The following is a 22,002-nucleotide window of genomic DNA, read 5'->3' on the forward strand; positions in this document are numbered from 1 at the left end:
CGATGCGGGTGGAGTTGACCACGTGGAAGGAGATCTGGAGAGGGTCCTCGTACGGGGGCAGGGGCCCAGGGGGGTTGTGGGGGTTTGGGGGTGGTGGGGGAGGAGTGGGGGAGTCAAAGTAATAAGGGGTGGAGGTGGGGATGAGTGTGGTCAGCAGGGTAGTGATAGGGTTGGTGGTAGTAGGTGGACGAGGCGGCGTGGTGCGTAGGGTAGGCCAGGGCGACTGGTCCGTGCCCTCCGAGCACTGGATAACATCCAGGGTGAGCTCTCTGATGGCCATGCCGCGCACCTTTTCTGGACTCTGACACATGAACCCCCGCACGTTGAGCGAGGAGGGCAGCGACTTGAGCCACACCACCACCCATTTCACAGCGCAGTCGCAGCGCCACGGGTTGCTCCGCACCGTGAGCTGCCTCAAGCTCACAAGCCCGTCGAACACGCCCTGCGTGAGGGTCTGCAGCTGGTTGCTCGAGATATCCAGCTTCTCCAGCTTGTGGAGGCCAGCAAAGGCCGCAACTGGGATCTGGTCAATTTGGTTCTCCTGTAAGCTGAGCTTGACCAGCGACTGACCCGGGAGGAGGGGAGGGGGGAAAGTAAGCGAGTTGCGGCTCAGGGCCAACTCACGGACGTTGACCAGGTCCTGGAACGTTCCCGGTGCAATACCCTCGTCCGTCAGCAGGTTCCCATCCAGCAGGAGGCGCTGCAAGCGTGTCACGTTCTGGAAGGCCTCCTCGGCGATGACCGCGATGCGGTTCTCGTCCAGCCGCAGCTCCTTCAGGTCCTCCGGCAGGCCAATGGGGACGCTGCTCAGGTGGTTCTTGGTGAGGAAGAGGAGTTTGAGGCTCACCGCCTCCCTGAAGGCCCCTTCCTCCACCCCAACGGTAGAGATGGAGTTGTCGTCCAGATGGAGCTCCTCCAAGCGGGTCAGCTGAGCCAGCGCTGCCCTGGAGATGGTCTGGATGTTGTTTTCTTGGAGGTGCAACACTCTGGTGTTCTTGGGCAGGTTGATGGGGAACTCATCTAGCTGGTTGCCATAGAGATAGACGGTCTCCACAGAAGCCACATTGTGCAGCTCCAGGGGGAAGCCGGCATTGTTGATCTGGTTGTTGTGGAGGTAGAGGACCTTGTAGCCCTCCTGCACCCCGAGAGGCACTGACGTTAGGGCGCGCTCATTGCAGTAAACAAAGGTTTTGTCACAGCGGCACTCGGTCGGGCAGGAGGCACCCGGGCTGAACTGCATTTGGAGGCTCAGCATAACAGTCAACCAAAATCGCATGAACGAGGCCCAATCTTTATTCCAGTGCCCGGACAGAAACTCCATAGTGAAAAAAAATAGAAGGAAAAAACGTAAAAGTACAACTAAAAAAACAAATGTCAAACTCACTCAGGCAGGCAACAAAATATACGTATATCCACAAAGTAAAAAAAATAAAATATAGACCCAAGTCGTCCTCGGAGAGTTCGCTAACGACGGGTCAGTTCATCGGGCAGAGGATAGGAAACGGTGAGAGTAATCCGTGTGTAAACGCTACAGTAAGTCCTCAGCCGAGGAAGGAGCGCCGGTCTCATTAGTGGCGGTCAGTCCTCCAACTGACTCCATCCATGCTGAGACATCAGACCATCGCAGGACTCTCCACTTGTCGCTTCACGCAGAGCCCAGCCAGGACCAATTTGAAGCCAGGCAGCAGAGGCTCCACTGCGGGCTCCACTGGCCTGTCTGTCACACACTGCTGATCCCCGACCGGGGCCGCATCCAGGGGGGTTGACATTTGGATCCAGAGACCTGTGTGAAAACGAGAAAATGCCATGTTAATATTTTAAAGGGTGGTCTGCTCTCCGAAAATTCTCTCTCTCTCTCCATCCGTGTCTTTGAAACATGCAGGAAGCACACACGTACACATTGGTATTACTATACTTGTGAGGACGTCAACATTTTAAGGAGGGTGATTTTACGAATGCCATTTTTATCATTTTTTCCCCAGTTTTATCTCTTACCCTAAAGCCAAAAATAGCCAATCTGCAAGCTCACACTGTGTCACGCTGTGATGCGTTGTGAACTTGTAGATCTGCTATTTTCGGTGCACAACACCGGCACACAACTTAGTATAAATCAGGCATATCTCTAACCCCTAAACCTAACCTCTAAATCAGGGGGTTTCAACTGATTATGAACCAGGGACCACCACCCTGACTGAGAATCAACCTGAGGACCACTGTTGTGTTGGGAGGGGTGATATGAGGGGAAAAGCTTGAAATTAAATGATGACTGTTAAGGGCTTAATTTAATTTGTTAATTCAAGGTGAATTAAATCAAGCTCTTAGCAGTTATTATTTAACTGAGATATGCTAGTGGTCCAGAGCTCAAAAACTCATGCTAACTTATTCATTGCAACTTATGTATGAGCGAGCCGACACATGCGATTGATTATGGCCACACTTCCTAATAATGGTGACTCAACCAGGCAATCCGGTACCCACCAGTTTCCCACCCAATCCCTTCAGATTCTAACTCCCATTTCTGTGGAAGTTCTTGACATCCGACTTCCCAGTAACTGACAACATTGATGCGTCATCACAGACCAGAATGTTTTCCTAATTGTAAGTCTAACTCAAAAAATCTTTCTTCTTTCATAAAAACAACAATTTCTTATGAGGACCAGGAAAATGGTCTTCTACTATATATATATATATATATATATATATATATATATATATATATATATATATATATATTCTAATCTACTATATACTTGTGTGGACATTTGGACCACAGAAGTATAGTAACACACACACACACACACACACACACACACACACACACACACACACACACACACACACACACACACACACACACACACCATCTCTCTTTCCTTCTCTTACACTCTCTCTTTCTCTCCCCTCTCACACACAGAGCCATATAGTCACAAAACACAGCGTTCACTGATATACTTAAAATTATTCACTGGCTATTTCAAAAAATGTCAAACGATCTGATAAATATTCAGAACCACTCTTGCACATCCGGTTTCACAGACATAAAGGGGGCTTTTATCCCTTTTGCTCCATCAAAGGAGGGACTGGAGCACTACTAGGGCTACTAGGACGGACACACACACACCAACACACACACACACACACACACACACACGCACACACACACACACACACACACACACACACACACACACACACACACACACACACACACACACACACACCTACTCAAACAGTCACTCTCAGATTCACAGAGCTTCTAAGCAACACGTCAATGTCCCTGACTCAACCATGCTAAGGGACGCTGAGAAGGCTCATATCTTTTAAACACTGATGATAGCAAAGGCCACGATAGAGAGAGAGAGAGAGAGAGAGAGAGAGAGAGAGAGAGAGAGAGAGAGCAACTGAGAAAGAGATCGAGGTGCAAGTGAACAAAGAAAAAGAGACACTTTTCTTATAAAGCAGTCTTGTTGTGTTTTTGTCTTGTCAGAATACAGAGCTACTGTATATTTGTGAACACCGTAGTGCTCACAGTAAAAGATGGTGATGTGTGTTAGCTCATTATCAGGCAACATGTAGGCCGTGAGACAGCTGTAATACAGCTCTGCGGTGTGGAAATTGATGGGAAAGAGAGAGAGACGAAGAGAGGGTGTGGGGTGGGGTGGGGGGGGGGGCACAAGGAAGCAGTAGGGATCCTACAACCTCTCTCCCAACCTTCCCGCCTGAGTGACATACAAGAGCTGTCACATGAAATGGGATTGGAAAATAATTTAGCCCCGGCACCTGCAATAAATGATCGATACAGGCTATTCTTCAACAGGGGGAGGTTCTGAGTACACCACAAGGCCACGGGATTACAGTAGAGCACTGATCCACTTTTCCACGTTTTATGACCCATCACACCTATTTTTTCTTTTTTTTCCTTCACCCTCATTTGATTGAAAGAGATACTGGTTGTCATGGATGCTTTCAACTGATCTGCAGCTCCGCCCCTTAGTAAGTGCAGGATGGGCCTTTTAATAAATAATGGCAAGAACGGGTTGAATGTTAAGCAAGGAGATGGATGGGTTTGCATTTAGATGTTCTTCGTTGTTATGTTATGATAGATGAGATATTTAAACAACAAAGTAAACGTGTTAGCCAGGTCAACGTAAGGATAATTTTATATCTTATTTATTTTAGGAAATTAGCTAAATAAGCTTGCTATTTAGATCATGTCGTCTATCCTTAGTCGTGCAAGTCATTTTACAATAAATACATAAAAATGTTTTTTTTTTCAGTTAATTTTGCTGAGCAGTCCTGCTTCTTGAAATACTCAGCTGGTCCCCCATGTTGTTTGTTGATGAGATGGAGCCTGCATGGGGCTCCTGCTTCTTGCAGCCGAGAGATACAACCCTCTGACATACATTTGTGATCTACTTCTCTAAATTGAAAGAGCTAAATTTAATCAAATAAGCTTCAGGGAGAGGGAATAAGGCAACCACTCGGGGCGATCAAATGTGCTGCTGCCACTGCCACAGCGGTGGAATCATCAACAGCAGAAGGCAGCGCCATCAAGATGATTATAGCTGTATAAATAAGAAGCACCACAGAAAACCAAATAATATGTATGAATATAAACCTTCGCAGGAAACATGAAATTATGTTTGCTCTCTCTCAAGTTGAAGCGATAGACTACAAACAAAGCTGCTATTTGGTGGACTTGGGCATGTCGGGGTGGGAGACTTGTGTCCAAACCAAGGTGTTTTAACAAGGACACATTATTTCTTACAGTTGAGGGAGCACAGTTCTCACTGTCAGGATGAACAATCAGTGTTGCCAGATCTTGTGAGGGAAATAAGCAACCAGGTCTAGGAAAACAAGCCCAAAAGAAGCAACTATGGGCCGCATGAGCACTTTAAACCTATATACATTGGCTATTTGAAACTAGCCGATCTACAAGCTCACAACGCGTAGCACCATGAGCTTGTAGATCAAAAATATCTTGTGGAAAAAAGTGTCAAATGTGAAATATTGTTGAAACATTTTATCAACACAAATCTGGTTAGGGGGGTCCCCTGGCACAAATTAATTTCAGATGGGGGGGGGGGTCAAATAGGCCTACATGTTAAGGGGTTCTTGACTTTAACATGTTTGAGAACCACATAACAATAAAAAATAATAAATAAATGGAAACAAGCCCAAATAAGCAATTACACTATAGAAACAAGCCCAAAAAAACGCAACCACCAATATTTACAAGCAACTTTACAGAAAAATAAGCCCAAAGTCTCTTATAACAAGCCGACATGGCAACACTGTGAACAATAATGTCTGTGCTATATTGCGCCAGGACAATACGATTAGATTTACTGACAGAGACGCAATTAAAAGTTTAGAACGGATAGGGTGTTTAAAGGCGATGAGATGCGGATCAGATGATATATCCCACTTCAAAGCCTGCAGCCAATTGAGCGGCGTTCATGTGAATGACTTATTACAAAAGAGGATTGAAAACCGTGCAGTGCATTGAGAATGAAAGCCCCCCCTCACCAAACACACCACACACACACCACACACCACACACACACCACACACACACACACACACACACACACACACACACACACACACACACACACACACACACACACACACACACACACACACACACACAGAGTGTACACGCGCTTAACACACACGCGCGCACACAGGAAAAGTCTGGCGTTCACGGAGGTGTAGATGCTGTGAGCTTGCTGTGTGCATTGATCGTTGACAAGATTATGAAAAATCTAATTAGCCTCCTAACCAATGAATAAATTACAACCAAGTGATTAATAAAATAAAATAAAGTAGGCTAGCCTAAATAGGAAAGATGACCACATTTCCCTCCGCGGTGAGCTACGTGGATAAAGCACCATAGCCATACTGGTCTTTTTATTATCAGGTTAAATGGCTGCAATTACAAATAATTAGAATAATTGAAATCAGTATCCTTTTAATTTACTTTAATTGTAAAGTTTTGAGATTTGACAAGAATCAACCCAACTCGGAGCATGTGACGATGCGAGTCCCAGTCCCTATTGCCTACCTATTATTTTTATATGTCTCTCTTGTTTTCCGCCGACTGCTGTAAAAAGAGGCTCCAGAGCAGATCATTCACTGTACCTTTGACGAGGCTTTATCCGTACGATCCACAGAGAACCACATCATTAAGTACAACTTTTTTCTCTCTTTTTTTCCTGTTCTGTCCTCCTGCTCTTCATGCGATCCCGGCGTACGAGCGCGCGTAATAATGGTTCAGTGCCATTCTGCGATGTCTGTGCGAATCATCGGCTCCGATCGGCACCTTGCGACCCGTCAGTCTGAAAAACAACATCATGTCCAGGGGGTCCCGGAGAGAGAGAGTCCGCAGCGACACTTTTAGCAGTTGTAACGTCCCCAACAAACACCCAGACACACGGAGCCTCGGATTCACTCAGAAGAATCGTCCTCCTCAACGCGTAGCAGCGCCGACAGCGGAGAGCAGCGCTCACTTCTCCTCCGGTCCGAGTCTCCCGACTGGCCACCGTGTGATCCTCCGCTACGGGCCACCATGACCATGACGGCCTGGCCTGGCCGACTGGATGGACGGACGGACGGACGGACGGACGGGGTAAAACAAAAAAAAAACTTGCCTTGTTCTGAATGTTCGTAGCCTAGGCTACTCCGTGGGAGATGTTTTCATAGAAGAATCCACTTGATAGTGATCCGTGTGTTCCTCTTACCCCTCTCTCTCTCTCTCTCTCTCTCTCTCTCTCTCTCTCTCTCTCTCTTTCTCTCAGACACTCTCTCTCTCTCTCTCTCTCTCTCTCTTTCTCTCAGACACACTCTCTCTCTCTCTCTCTCTCTCTCTCTCTCTCTCTCTCTCTCTCTCTCTCTCTCTCTCCTTTCTCTCTCTCTCTCTCCTAGACACACACACACACACACACACACACTCTCTCTCTCTCTCTCTCTCTCTCCGTCCCTCCTACTCTGAGAATAAAGAATGCGTCTCTAGCAGCTCCTAGATGGCTGTAAGCCACAGAACCTCCCCGTTGCCCTCCTACTGCAGAAAATAGTTTCTTTTCAAGACATTTTTAGCTTCGTGTACAATTAGTTAAGCCTAACTAGGCATGTAGTATATTGGAGTTAATTGGCGACCTGAAAATCAGTGTAGCACAAAAGTCCATGCTTTAAGTAGGCCAGTTTATAGGTTATGATAAACATGAACAAATACCCCCAGTCCCCATATTAATAATAATAATAATTATAATTATATATATATATATATATATATATATATATATATATATATATATATATATATTATACTGTGAGCATAATCGCCCGTGGATAATGTTTTGACCAGAACTGAAACAGTAGACATGCACTGTGACGTCTGTCTATTTTGCTTTGCTTTGCTTTGCGTGCGCACACACACACACACACACACACACACACACACACACACACACACACACACACACACACACACACACACACACACACACACACACACACACACACACACACACAGCTCTGTTCACCCTTTCTCTCCTTGTTGCTCTTTGTTGCCCCCCTCCTCTCTCTTTCTCTCTAACACTGTCAGTCACACAAATAAATGATGAACTTCATGGTAGTTCAACAATTGTCTATGATCCATGGTACTGGGAACCAGTGTTGTCATATAGTTTTCAATCTTCTTGAGACGTTGACCCCTGTATGAAAGGCACACATGACAGTCATATCAGTCCAACAGATCAGCAGGCAATTTTCTTTTTTTTTGCCTTTGATCATCTGCTGCAGTTGCCAAAATTGCATTAATTTAACCTTTTGACATTTGGTGACCCACATCCAACTTCCAGCATCGAGGGGCCGTAGAGTAATGGCAAATAAATGATGTCGCCCGTGGCTCCCGTTCAAATGGCCAGCCTCATTTTGAGCAATCAGGGAGTCTGGTGTGTGCGCTAGCTATTGAAAGTCTTCTAATACATCAACTCCCCAGGAGATGATTTGGTTGTTCTCACTCTTTGCCTTTCATGTTTAATTTTGGCAGACACATCCCAGAGATGGACTGCCTTGCCAGGCTCAGTCCACAGCATTTAATTCCTTCATAAATCAACCAGCTGTACATGGCATGAATTATAGATTGCGAGAATTCAGAGGAGGCGGCGTCCTATTTTTATTTTTGTTGCTGATGGACATGTTTCACAGCAACCCACCTCGTGCCATTCTACCGTGTGTGTGGCCGCCAGAGGCGTTCTGAAATGTCTTTTTTCAGGCATGAAAAAAAATCTTGTCTTGAAAATGTTGCTGCAGTTTTCAATCAGACAGTTAAATGGTGTCATGGGGGTTTGAGGGCAAGTAGAAGCTCAGCCATTTTCCTGCCGTGTTAATTTGTTCTGCTGATTGTTGTCAAACTAAACAGAGGTCTGGCTTTGTAAGAACATTGTTCTTGTTCACAAATATTGATTGTGCTGTCATGGAGGATAAGAATGACAAACAGGAAGTGCTAAGTTGAGCTGTATTCCCCTTAAAGGTGTTGTAAGTAGGCTACGACGGAAAAGGGAAATGTTCTTGTTTGTGCCTTTGTCTTGTCGTAATCACTGCAGCATACAGCAAGCCTGAGCGTTGCTGTCAATACATGGCCTTAATTCCAGGCTTTAATTACAGAAAAGCAGTGAAACATTGAAGCACGAAGCACCTTTGTAATCTGAAAGTGGAAACTCCCTGCTAGACGCCCACCTCGTCTTCCTCATAAACTCCACTCTCGCCTTCAGAGACCCTCCCTAAGTTTTGGTGTGTTGTGTTTACACAGCACACCATTTTATCAAGATGATGATAAAACCTACTGTACAGTACTGTAGCTTACACTGCCCCCGGATCTGCTCCCTTTGGAACTCACAAGAATGTATTTCTTTTCTTTTTTTTCTAATAGGAGGCTATGATGCTAATATGTGTTTATTCCTCTGCCATATCTTTTCTCTAGCCCCAGGAGATGTCATTAGCTTATCACATTTCTCCTACCGCATGTGTCCATATCTGGATGTTAAAAAGGTTCTACTTCAAGGTCTCAAAAACATCAGTGTTTAAAACTCCTTTTGGGAGAAATCTCTAAAGGACCAAACTGCGCAAAATGTCCTGGATTACGAAAATGTGTTGAGCATCTCTACAGTGGCTGATCAATTGTGTTATTTCATTAACTGCCATGCCACTGTAATTATGTTTACGCCTGTCAATTATCAATCTACACGCTATCTTATTTCCCAGTGTGACTCCCAGAACGGGATGATTTATTAGCTGTAAAAACTAGCTGGTGACTCACACTGCATCTTGCGCCCAGAGAGTGAGCTCAAAAGTAGCAAGGCCATTTCACGTGTCCTACAACACCTAAAGCCTGCTGGGTCAAGACCATACATTTAAGTGCCTGTGGGTGGTTTAGTGACGTAGCAGTCACTTAACCCCCCCATCCCACGCACCCCCAAAGCTGTCTTCTCAGACTTTAAATCATTCTAGCTTTCTGTTCTGTCCTGTGCTTCAAACCCCACACCGCGTCCCTTCTAAAATGCCTACATAAAGAAGGGGATCGGAAGCCCCCTCTCTATTTGAAAAATAATCAAAAGCCGCATGTACAAAAGCTTGCTATACTGTATGTCCCTGATTATAATTATTTTTAAAATCTTTTTTAGTTGCTGTTCTTGGCTCCATCTGCAGTTTATCTGAACTCAATGGAAAGACCATACTGTACACACAAGAAAAACAAATAGTGTGTGGATGTAATGAGAGGACACGACATCTCTACGTTTGTGAAATTTATCCCTCTAATTGTAGATCAAGAATAAAAACAAAATACTACTTCCTTCCTTCCTTCCTTCCTCATTAAGAACAAGCTGACCACCCACTGTCCGACATATACAGTACATTCAGAATGAAGGGACCCGTTCTCATTAACCCATTCAATCCGGGAATGCAAATGTCTTCTAAAACAGTTTTCTGAAAACCGTATGTTGCTACAATAGCAGTGGTTCTCAAACTTTTTCATGTCAAGGACCACCCAAAATGATATGTATTCGGTCGCGGACCCCCATCTCAAAATATTTTGTTCCAGGCAGGGACCCCCCCAGAAACAAACAAATGTTCACTTTTAAAAATATATATATAGTCAAAGATTTGCACAAATTGTCATGATTTAAAAAAAATAGTAGATCTACAAGCTCATAGCGTGGCACTCGGTGCCACGCTATGAGCTTGTATATCTGCTATTTTTAAATAGTCAAAGTATAAAAAAATGTCTATCGCTAAAATCTAAAATGACACAGATGCGTTCCCGGATTGAATTGGTTAATAATCTCTTATAGAACAAATATAATACACATATATATGCTTGTATGCTTTGCATACAGTATGTAACATTTTGAGCAATTATTGCTTTATATAGATAAGAGCATGTATTTAGATCCTCCCGCAAATGGGTTGTTGGCAAATATATTGTACATGTATTTGGACATGCAACTATCGTCATGCTGGCCTCAACTAACTTCTATGTTCTCTTTTGTTTTCTGTTGTGGACCTGTGCATGTGTGCGTGCGTGTGTGTATAAGGCAAATGGGGTACAATTACACGACTGCTTGACATGTCATTACTAATGTGTCCATCTCCTGTCTGTCACATGGGATGTTGATTTGTGTAGCCAAGGTTTTCCTGTAAAAGTATTGCTGTTATTTTCTAAATGATGTGGTGAAAATGATGGTTTATCAGGCTGTTGCACAACTTGCACGGCGCACTGTGCTCTATCAGGCCCTTTTTCGTTCATCCGCAGAAGCAAAAGCGTGGTATTCTCACATTGGCATGTGAATTATAGGGGGAAGGTAAATGTAGGGCCCTGACTGAATGCTGTCCTGTGCTAATGCCAGGCTGTAAAAACACTGACTGACAACAAGCAGGGCCCTGTAGCTCTGCAGAGAGAGAGAGAGAGAGAGAGAGAGAGAGAGAGAGAGAGAGAGAGAGGAGATATAGACAGTAAACCGAGGTGGGGGCTTGAAAGCTATTTAACTGAGACAAGGCAAGGGGGATATGCAAAATATATACAAATAAACTAAGTGGTTGATGTTTAACGTAAATCGCTTTTTCGGCACTGGACAATTGCTATTTTTGCTGACTCGACACTGATAGTAGATTCACGGTATTGAAAAGGATGCACCTTAAACACCTCACACACCCACGAGGCTCCCAATGTACAAAACGTTTGTTGAATTAGCATCCTTGATTAAAATCAAATAAACAAAGAAGCTACTTAGTTCAGCCAAATAAAGGTTTATTTTCTTATGGAGGATGGCAGATTTTAATCAAATTAAGAATGACACAGTGACTTCACACAGCGAGATCAAACCAGCAATGTAGACGGAGAAGGAGAGAGAGAGACAGACAGACAGACAGACAGACAGACAGATGCCAGGAAGGAGCAGGTCTTGGGGTCACGCAAAGGATGGGCTTGATCCCACCTCCAATCCCTGCAGCTTTTCTTCTGTTTGAAGACACATCTGGCCTGAATTTCCCTTCCCTAGCAGATCGTAGAGGAAGTCTTAGCCTGCAAATACTCTGGGTGGATGGAAAGGGAGTTCCAGGCAACTCCAGCCTCCCAGGCTAAACTGTACAGATACTGTCTGCCCATGAGTCACCTAGCTGGGCCAGACCTAGCCCTGGCCCGGCCGTCATCACAGTGGATCCATCCTGAGTACTGGCATGGCACGTCTATTATATGAGTCATTCATATACAGGCAACAGCGTACTGGGTAGAATTATGTTTGAGCTGTAGTTATACTTAACCACACTGGATTAACTTGCCTCCAGTGTGGGTGTATTGTGTGTGAGGAAAAGTTTGTGCTTCACCCCCAAGTATTCCACAATTATGGGACTAATATTTTGTGGAGGCTTGATTTGACCCAGTGAGTAAGACTTTAACCTGGAGACGTGCAAGCTCAAGTTCAACGTCTTTAACCCGCAGACTTGCACTTTTTTTTGTGCTCCAAACCTTATGTGTCTGACTCAATTGAAATCCCCCTGCACTGATCAATCTGAAATCAACCCAACTCTTGAGAAAGCCAGCTCGACTAGATCAACATTGAACTACTGAAAATTTGATTTCTCTCAGATGAATGGGGTGTTAGTGCGGGCTTGCTCTCTAAATCTCCTCCCATCTCACTGTGTTGTGTTTGCCACACAGAGTTAGACCGTATTGTGAAAGGCTCTTTCCTCTTTCTGCTTGAATGACAATCAGTGCTTATCATTAGCTTGACTTCTGGCTAAGTAACCAAGCCCCCGAACACCAAACACCATGCTCCCTTGAACCTTCGCTTTCTGACAGCAGTTGCATCCGGCTGAGTAATTATTGCATTATTTCTAATTAGAGCTAGGGTAGGGAACGCCTCATACCAATTTGCACCCGCATGACCTGTGATGCTTATTAATTATTACATTCTAATTAAATGTAATTACAATATTTCATATGGGACTTGAGTGTTTTGTCTTAAGCTTTAAAGGCTTCATGTTGATGTGGAGTATATTTCTTCTTTGGCAACATTTAGTTGTCTTGTTAAACAAGAAAAAGACAGGAATCTTTTAGGGCTCTGATTTAATTTAATTTGCATATCTCAATTTGGTTGTTTTACATTCAGCTTGGGCGCACATGCACAAACACATACACATGGTGCATGTGCATGCATGTGCATGCACACACACACACACACACACACACACACACACACACACACACACACACACACACACACACACACACACACACACACACACACACACACACACACACACACACACACACACACACACACACACACAGACACACACACACACAGAGAGATCTCTCTGGAGCGTTGCTGGGGCTGAGGCAGGGGGAATTTTCCTCCTAATGCCTGTATACTCCTTTTGCTTGGCTCTTGGATTCAGAATCATATTTGTATTCTCCGTTAAAGCATGCCTCAAACAGAGTTGTAAAAGGCAGACAGGGAAGGATGATCTAATCAGGTCGGATACCAAAAGGATTCTGTAGTTTTGATCTGGCTTTTTATTATCTATTGTTGTCAGCTTTTATCTTGTCTTTCAAGTTCAAAGGGATGAATAAGGGGGTGGGCAGGAATTATCATAAATCCAGATTACGTCAGGAGGCAGGTGAAACAGCTTTCAAAACAGACAGCTAACTAGATGATTATGCTATCAGACATTCATAAGCCGCTGATTTTAATCCTCTGCCATGCTGTTGTTGTAGCTTGCCTTAACTGTAGGTCATTTCACATCTTTCCTTGCTTAATTCATAGTTGTTTATCTTTTATTTATTTTGCGGAACATTTAGCTTAGTAACAATGGTTGAGATATTTACTGTAAACTAAAGCTTTTCTTTATTCAAATGATGAAGTATTTGTTAAAAGTTGGGGATTTTGTTCACATCAAAATACAACTCGCAGCTGTGAGCCCGGCAGGTATTCAGATGATACCTTGCTATGTTGCTTATTTTTGCTGCTTTAGCGTGACACTATGGGACGACAAAGTATAAAATAGGTCAAAGTGTTTAAAGATGACCAATTGCATTCATTTATGGAAAAAATGTAAAAAAGATTACATATGGAGAAGGTTTGATAAAAAAAGCAAAATGAGATTTTGCCAAAAAAGCATGATTTTTTCCTCTTCCCCGCATGGACTTGCTGAGGCAGTAGCCCGCCTAAAACAATCTGCGGTTCCATCTGGTCATAGCGGTTTCACCCCCCTCACTAGTTTGTCCCCTTTTGCTTTCACTTAATGCCACAGCAGGACCGCCCCAGTTTAAAAATAGTCTAGGAAAAAAAAACTCCTTTGGGGGGTGTCTACAAGAGCATCACCACTCTTCACGGGGGGCTACTGGGACGCCTGATGAATCAGAGCGCTGTGTTCCAGGTCTCGGTTTTATTGGCCTTTGTGTCTTTACATCACAGAGGAAGGGAGAGAACACGGAGAATGCAGCTAAAAGTCGACTATTATGAGAGGAGAAGGGATGAGTTTTATGCGCGTGGGAGCGATGGTGTAAGGCATATTGATTTGAAGAGGGTCTGTTTTCATTGCTCATCCTTCACAGGGCGGCCTTGGCCAGGCAGAGATCAGTCTTCCTCTCTCACTTACTCTCTCTTTGCTCAGGTGGCACGGGGCCCAACCCTGGCGCCTGCCACCCTGCCCAGATTAATTGAGGCATGGCGTTGTAAATGAATCACATATGGCTAATATCTCTCCACCCCAACTCCCTCCCACCCCACCACGGCACGGCAGGCTGGATCACCTCTCTTCTTTTATTCTCTATTTTGGGACCATAGCGGCTTTCACTCTTCCGCGGCTCTCTTTGCCCCTTTCCAAACCCTCTTCTCTTTTAAAGAAATAAAAAAGAGAGAGAGAGAGCGGGGGTGAGAGAAGAAATGAACCAAGCCGGAGGAGCAGACAAGGTCAGGTACTTGTTGGCTTGAGTTTGCTGCAAAATTCATGACTTTCCCTTTTGGTTTTTCATTTTTCATGCTCTGCAGTCCAGTCTCTGCTCTTAAACTGGGCACAAAGCAGATTAATTGCATGATCCAGGGAGAGGTATGGAAAGAACCGCTGCTTCTGTCCCTGGTGCACTTGCCACCTAGCATTAAGATGAAGAGATCATAGCTTTGGCCTTTATTAATTATTTACGACACCCAATGCCTGGCCAGAAAGAAGCCGAAGAGGATGAATGGTCATTAATGGGTTTTCAAGTTAATTGTACTAAGTGTACTAGAATAGTATTAGACACAGTAGAATACTGTTACTTAAATATTAACCAGTTAACTCTGGCGTCTGGCATTCTGTTTTAAAATACAAAATGACTATCCTTTTTGGTCAGTGCCGACTCCAGAGGATCTACATATACTTAATTGTATGTCAATAGCAAAAGTAGCAGATCTAAAACCTCTATAGGAGGTTCATATTTTAATGTGAATATTCTCCTGATTATAACAACTACTCTTTAATTCTTGCATTCACAAAAGTAGTGGAGTATAATGCTTAGGAAAAAATCTATTCACATGAATGTAGAATTATTCATCTTAGAAGGTTTACATAAAAAAGCTACCATCGTTACTCAATAATTACAGTAATGAGAGTACTTGGAATTAGTTAGTGGTCACCTCTGGCAGGAATTTTATTAGAGGCTGATACATGATGAGTGAGTTTGCTAAAACATCACCAGGAATACTCCTGTCACACTCCTCAGTTTCCTCAGTTGTCATGTCAACACTGCATTGTTGTCATGTACACAGCACTTTGCAGTAATGCAGCAAGTGTTCATTTCTGTCTAATCATTTTAACCACATGAACTGTAGCATCCCTATTCTGGGCAAGTCATAATAAGCGAATGTTGATGACAAAAACGGGATAACATTTGGTCAAAATATCCGAACTACAAGCTCACAACCTGCCGCAATGCAACACTTTGTGAGCTTGAAGATCTGCTAATTTTGGCAAAGAGATTTGGTGTAGAGGGGGAAAAGGAGGTGGGCTGATATAGACCCCTGGGGGACCCGTGTGGTTGAAAACACGGCAGTTGTCATTTTTTCGTAAGAGGAATTCAAGCCACGCATCAGTCATCGCGTTAATTTATTCCTGGCGTACTGGATTTTTGAGATGGTTGCTATACAAGGTAATTTTCTGAACTGAAGCGAATTGTCTGACCACTAACGAGAACACAGTCTCTCACAAAGAAACAGTGCACTCATAGTCCCCTCTTATCATCAGCCTGATCAGGGTGTATTCACTTACTTGGCAAAGTCTTTGATTGTATGGTTAGAAATTAATGTGGTAGATGTATTGGACTTGATATGAATATTATGTGGTTTGCCCATGGGGACAATTCCATTTATAAGAACTAAAGCAAGAGTGAACCTTTTTGGATTTGTCACTCCACATTTGCTTTAAGAGGTAAAGCATTTGGAACAATCTGAATAATGGAATACATGTTCTGGTGGTGACATTGCTGTGGCTCCATTTCAAAGACATCTGGAAAAATAGTCCCAGCCGGTGTTTTTTCAAAAGCGCATTCATGCAGTTTAAATGGCATTTCTTGCATTTCCGCATAACATCCAGTATTGAGGGACATGTTAGTAAATCAAGTCGTGCAGACGTTCTAACCAATTGTACATCAAAACAGCTTGAAGATGATGATGCGTTATATTTAGATGCTGTAAAACTAAGCCCTTGTCTGTCATTGCGGTCATGTGTATCCCTGTCACTCTTGTATGCCCCCACATTTTGTGATCTATCCATAAAAACAGATGTTCATAAGATAGTCCTTCCTTGTATGATTTATTGACTTTCAGCCCATATGTTCTTATGCACAATGTCTTTGCGCTTGAATATGGGCACCCTGGTTTTTATTAAATGTAATCTTGATGGGTGTAATGCTCGTAGTAAATGCCATGTTTCTGTTCTCAGCATGCCTTGCCCACACACATTTGTCATGCCTAGCCACTTGTTCAGCTTACTGTTGTGATTAATTGTGTGGTTGGGCGCAGATTTACTGGGATTGTCCCCGCTGTCAGGACTCTGTGTGGCGATTGGCCCCACAATCCATGGGAGGCTGGGCGATGGTTAAACAAATAGTCCAGAGGCAAAACACACACAGGCACACACGTTGAAACAGTAGGTTCACAGGTTGGGCCTCAGAAAGGTGGTTTCTGCAAACACACACAAACACACACGCACACACGCACGCACGCACGCACGCGCACACACACACACACACACACACACACACACACACACACACACACACACACACACACACACACACACACACACACACACACACACACACACACACACACACACACACACACACACACTGAACCTCTTTGTTCTCGATGCGACTTTCAACCAGACACTTTTATTTGACAACAAGGCGTACCCAAGAATTGCCGTTTACAGACGATGTCACTATGGAGCCAGCAGCCTGCTCAGTGATTATGGCCATCATAAAACAACCATGTCGCCCTTTTCCCTGGGGAGAATATGTGTATTACACGAACGAAAGAAAGAAAGGAAAAAAGTAGGCAACACACATGTGCGAGAAGAACAGAGAGGTATGGCAGAAATCCCCCTGCTGTTATTCAAAACTGTTATGGCAACTAGAGCTAGCAGGTATTTCTCATGACTATCTGCTTTCCCCTGGGTGTCGGGTGTCTTCAGGGAGCGACTCGGAATGTTTCAGAAAGGTAGTTGGAATGCTCCGGCTGCACATGGAAGCATTTTAGAGAGGAGGAAGTGGAGGGAGTCACCAGAGAGATGTAAGACGAAACATTGCTCAATGTCCTCTTCAATGTATCTCTTGGAGAGAGAGCATTAACACATGTTCCATTGCCGATCTATCTATCTCGCCCTGCATGTCTGGAGCGGTGGACGCTGAATGCTGGCCCTGGTCCAGGTTCGACTGATAGGTTAACAAGAAGAACTTGTTCTTATCAATGGGGTTCTTTATGTTGTCTGTACACACACGCACACGTGCACATGCGCGAGCAGAAACGTACACACCAACGTACGCACACAAATGTACACACAAACGTCAACAGACTCTTAGTAACAGAAAAACGGACTCTCACCCGCGTGTACACACATGCAAACAGACTCGTAGGCAAATAGAGATGCGCACGTGCACACACGCACACACGCACACACGCACACACACACACACACACACACACACACACACACACACACACACACACACACACACACACACACACACACACACACACACACACACACAGACACACACACAATCACGTATATAGTCTCTGCCCATGGGTGCTAGAGTAGTGCTGACATCAGGAAGGTGTTCATCGCAGCACTTTAGTAACACTGTCAGGTATTCACTGTTATTATTCTTAGCTGGAGGAAATTGAACCTCCTAAGCAGGGAGGGATTCTATAAAGACAGGGAGAAGCAGAAATGCAGCTGTGTGTGTGTGTGTGTGTGTGTGTATGAGAGAGTGCATGCATGTCTGCATGCATGAGTGCACATGAGCGAGAGAGAGAGAGAGAGAGAGAGAGAGAGAGAAGATATGCAGGCGAGATATGCAGATGTATGAGTGTGTGTGTGTGTGTGTGTGTGTGTGTGTGTGTGTGTGTGTGTGTGTGTGTGTGTGTGTGTGTGTGTGTGTGTGTGTGTGTGTGTGTGTGTGTGAGACTGTGTTTGTGTGCTCATAGGTGATAGCAAGATAAAGACAAGCTCATGCACATATACATCTGAAGAACGAGGTTTGCTGTGTGTGTACAGTATGTGAAATGCATGAGATAGACACACACACACACACACACACACACAGAATTGTGTTTGTGTGTGTTCTGGGGCAGGGGAACGTAATGAGTAAGAGAAAGTGTGATGATCAGCAAATAGATGATAGGAGAGGGTGGAGAAGGAGAATGTGTCGCCCGCTTAACTGCCGTTGTTCTTGGCTGCCGTTGATCTCCTCACTGAGGATGAGGTGAAGTCTTGGAAACACATGCCAGTGCCCAGGCTTCCCCCGGCCCAGTCATGCTAATCTTTCAACACGGCTCACCTAAACGAACAGGCTTTTGGACAGCCTTTAATTACAAACAGACAGCGGTGTCAGGTGACTCTCTCTCTCTCTCTCTCTCTCTCTCTCTCTCTCTCTCTCTCTCTCTCTGTATCTTCCTTCAGGCGCTCTCATGCTTCCTCCTCCACCACAATTAGAACCCTTCACTCATGTCAGCGAAAGCCTTGTTTTTCTAGCTTGGAATACCACACGTGCACACGCCGGCTCGCACAGCCAAAAACCCAACGATGCCCGCACTGTACTGTACGCACACTTGCAAAGCGCTCGTGTACTTAAGAGCACGGATGCACACACATACATAAATATGCGTGACAAACCCAAACACTCACTTCGACAACATACTGTACGTGGTAAAATCTTGAGTGTTATTTTAAGGGTATATTTGCACGCTCAGATTTAAATGAACACTCAAGTTATTTCTTCCAAGAAGTACAAGGAGGCTCTCTATATATACAATACTGTATGCTAACATCCCCTGCTTAACTACAGTTGATTCCTTGCCTGGGAGTATTGCACGTGATGTTCTAACATCAACAAAACATTTCTCAATCTTGAATGCTTCCCTCGAGGGCAAGCAAGGTAGAATGTTTATCATTTATCTTAATTTCCTTTAGCTACTTACAGGAGAGTGTGCTCTTATTTCAAAACACCCTTCTGTGGTGGGGCTGCCTCTAGGGATATTGGGGGAAAAGGCTAAGATTGGCTTGAAGGATATACATTGCAAATCGCTCTCGTTAAACTTTGGCTTGTTTGAAGGATATTTACAGACTAACGGGATTACTTTAGGGACATGCAGCACTAAAGTGAATTTGAGTCAGCATTTGATTTGGTAGTCAGGCTCTGTTAATCACGTGGAAAGTAGTCAGTTGTGTTAATTATTAATTGTGTGTTGAGTGTCCAATCTACCTTTGAGTGTTTAAACTGAATGTTGTATTTATATCGCAATTTAAAAATGTTTTACACCTAAATGGAGAAAAGATCTTTTTTTTATTGCGAGCACCTAAAGAAATCCATTTTATATGTACGGTATAAATATATATTCTGTTCACATTGCATTAAGTATACTGTAAAAAGAATACCATATTTTTGAAAACTCTCAATAAAATATTCCAACCATAGGAGACAATTTCTGCCACTGAATACAAATATAACAGCCTGAATTCTGAGTTATTTCCTTGCAGTTGCCAAACCCAAATTTGTGAGAAAGTGTAGGCATTGTTTCCAACTGGAGTTAAGCTGGGGACATAATGTACTCAGGTACCAAGTAACATTAAGTACCACCAAATAAGAGGTGGAAAAAATCCATGATGCTTGAGGCAACCTAAGCTTAAGTACATTTCCAATAGGGCTTTTTCTCTCTCCAGCCATTTAAGGCCTCTATAAAGGCAACTCGTCACTCTCCCTAATGCCTGCAGTGCTTATGGGAAAAACAGGCCCAAAACTTCATTTCCCCCTGAAACAGTTTACTGATCTCTGTAGCCTGAGTCAATAAATACAAACACATAACTTTTACTGCCCCACCCCTCAGTCTGCACACCAGCCCCTCGCCTTTACGCCATCCAATTCGTGCCTGGCGGAGGTGATCGTTTCTCGGGCCTCGTTCAAATGGAGGCCATTGGGCCATTTTACACAGCAGTGCGAGAATGAGAGATTTCTAATGACTTTGCTCTCCGGATTGTGTTCCAATGGGAGCCCAAGGCCCCTCGCCAAGGACCTTCCAACTCACCGCAAGTACTCAACAACCAGTCCCATAATTCTGGATGGGCAGAGAGTGAGGAGTCTGTGTTTGTGTGTGAGTGTGTGTGTGCTCGTGTGTGCGTGTGTGTGTGCGCGCGCACGCGCTACCACATTCATGCTGAGCGTTAGCACGTGGACCCTCTCCTTTCTCTGTCTCTCTTACTCTCTCTCTCTCCCCCATATCTGAATATGAGCCACGTATCTTGAATCTCACCCTAGATTGTTATCAGTATTTGTATGCTGACACGACGGGCAATTTATGATATAGATAGTTTTCATTTGAGTGGAATATTATGCAATGAAACCATTAAAATGTGATGCAGAGAGACAGACAGAGAGAATAGATAAAAACTCTTTAAATTTGCGGTTGATCTACTCCGAGTATCAGCTTGTTTCATGCAAATGTAATGCATGAATAATGAGTGCTGAAATATACCATGTCAAAAATATTAATGATCACTTGTAATAGCGTAATTAGTGGTATATTTGTTCAGTATTAAATAACCCCAAAACTTCCTAATTGTTTTACAGAAAAGTAAAAGTATGAAGAATCTCACATTGGAGGCTTCCAAAAGTAACAACGCAGTCGCCGTTTTTCTGGGGTTCTAATACTTTTAGTGCATTGCAAAATAAAACCCCATAAGCCCTATATCCATTTCAGCGTCAGGGAAATGTCAAGTTTATTGTTAAAATATCCACTATTTCTCAGTAGAGAATAGTTGAAGACTCCACAGGTATAGTACACTCAAAAAACTCTCAAGATGGAAAAAGAATTGTCTAATAAGCTCTCTGCAATTCTGAACAGTATACATAATTATCTTCTCAATATACTCATGTTTTAAACTGTAACTAGGAAAACAATAAAATAATGATTCATTAAACCAATGAATCTATCTGAAAATGAATTGTTTTTAAATCATTGTCCATAAGTGATTTACCCCTGTCATTAATTGGGCCATGGTCCCTTTAAATCATTAGCTGGTGATGTCATAGGACAAGAGGAAGTAGAAGGTTGGGGAAACAAAAAGAGTGTAAAACTGTTCAAATGTTTTGTTTTTTCAGGTAGGAACACAGTGTTTTTGCTGCTTACTTTGATTGACATTATGTTTGTCTGAGAGTTTGTTTTGGAAATATAACAGTATAGCAGAAAGGTGTTACTCTAAAGCAAACAAGAAAGCTGTTTCCCTGCTGAAAATCAGGAATTGTGAGGTGCCTGTCAGCAGGGATGATTTATGGTGTGTCCAGCCAAATGGAATTCCACCAATAGTGAAAGGGTAAGTCATCTTTGAATAACAAAACACATGTTCAAGCCTAGGGTGTCCTGAGGAGCCACTGTTCCATTAACCACTTAAGCCCTACATACTTTGTCGTATGACAAATGGTGAAAAGGGCAAATCTACAAGCTCACATTGTGTCACATAATTTTAGCTATTTTCGAAGAAAACAAACTGAAAAAAACGTATATTATATGCCCCAAAACAGCTGGTTACATTTCTTGGTGCATAATTGCAACAATAAGAGCCTTTAAGTGCACTTTAAGTGTAAAATTCCATCAGAACGGCTTAAAACTCCTCCTTGTGTCCCTGAATGAGTATTAGGTATTAGGGGAGAGAAAGAGGAGAGCACTTGACCCCCATTGTCCC

The 22,002-nt window shown here is 43.6% G+C and overlaps 1 protein-coding gene across 3 annotated transcripts in view; it reads right to left on the reverse strand.

Annotated features, from left to right (window-relative positions):
• The window catches only part of flrt2 (fibronectin leucine rich transmembrane protein 2), a 39,664-nt gene that overhangs the window by 5,807 nt on the left and 11,855 nt on the right, over nt 1-22,002 (reverse strand). Inside the window, exons 1-2 of one of the 3 annotated variants that reach the window (XM_084083410.1) lie at nt 6,654-6,819; nt 1-1,783 (exon numbers count right to left, since the gene is read on the reverse strand). The exon at nt 1-1,783 is cut by the window's left edge and continues 5,807 nt beyond it. In XM_084083410.1, the coding sequence (XP_083939536.1) occupies nt 1-1,321 (1,321 nt within the window). In that variant the 5' untranslated portion in view covers nt 1,322-1,783; nt 6,654-6,819. Of the gene's footprint in view, nt 1,784-6,144; nt 6,820-22,002 lie in introns of those variants that run through there. The other 2 variants (XM_084083408.1, XM_084083409.1) reach the window with 2 other exon arrangements.

This window comes from Gymnoscopelus microlampas (assembly GCF_963454915.1).
Source record: "Gymnoscopelus microlampas genome assembly, chromosome: 16".
In the NCBI taxonomy this organism is placed as follows: Eukaryota; Metazoa; Chordata; class Actinopteri; order Myctophiformes; family Myctophidae; genus Gymnoscopelus; species Gymnoscopelus microlampas.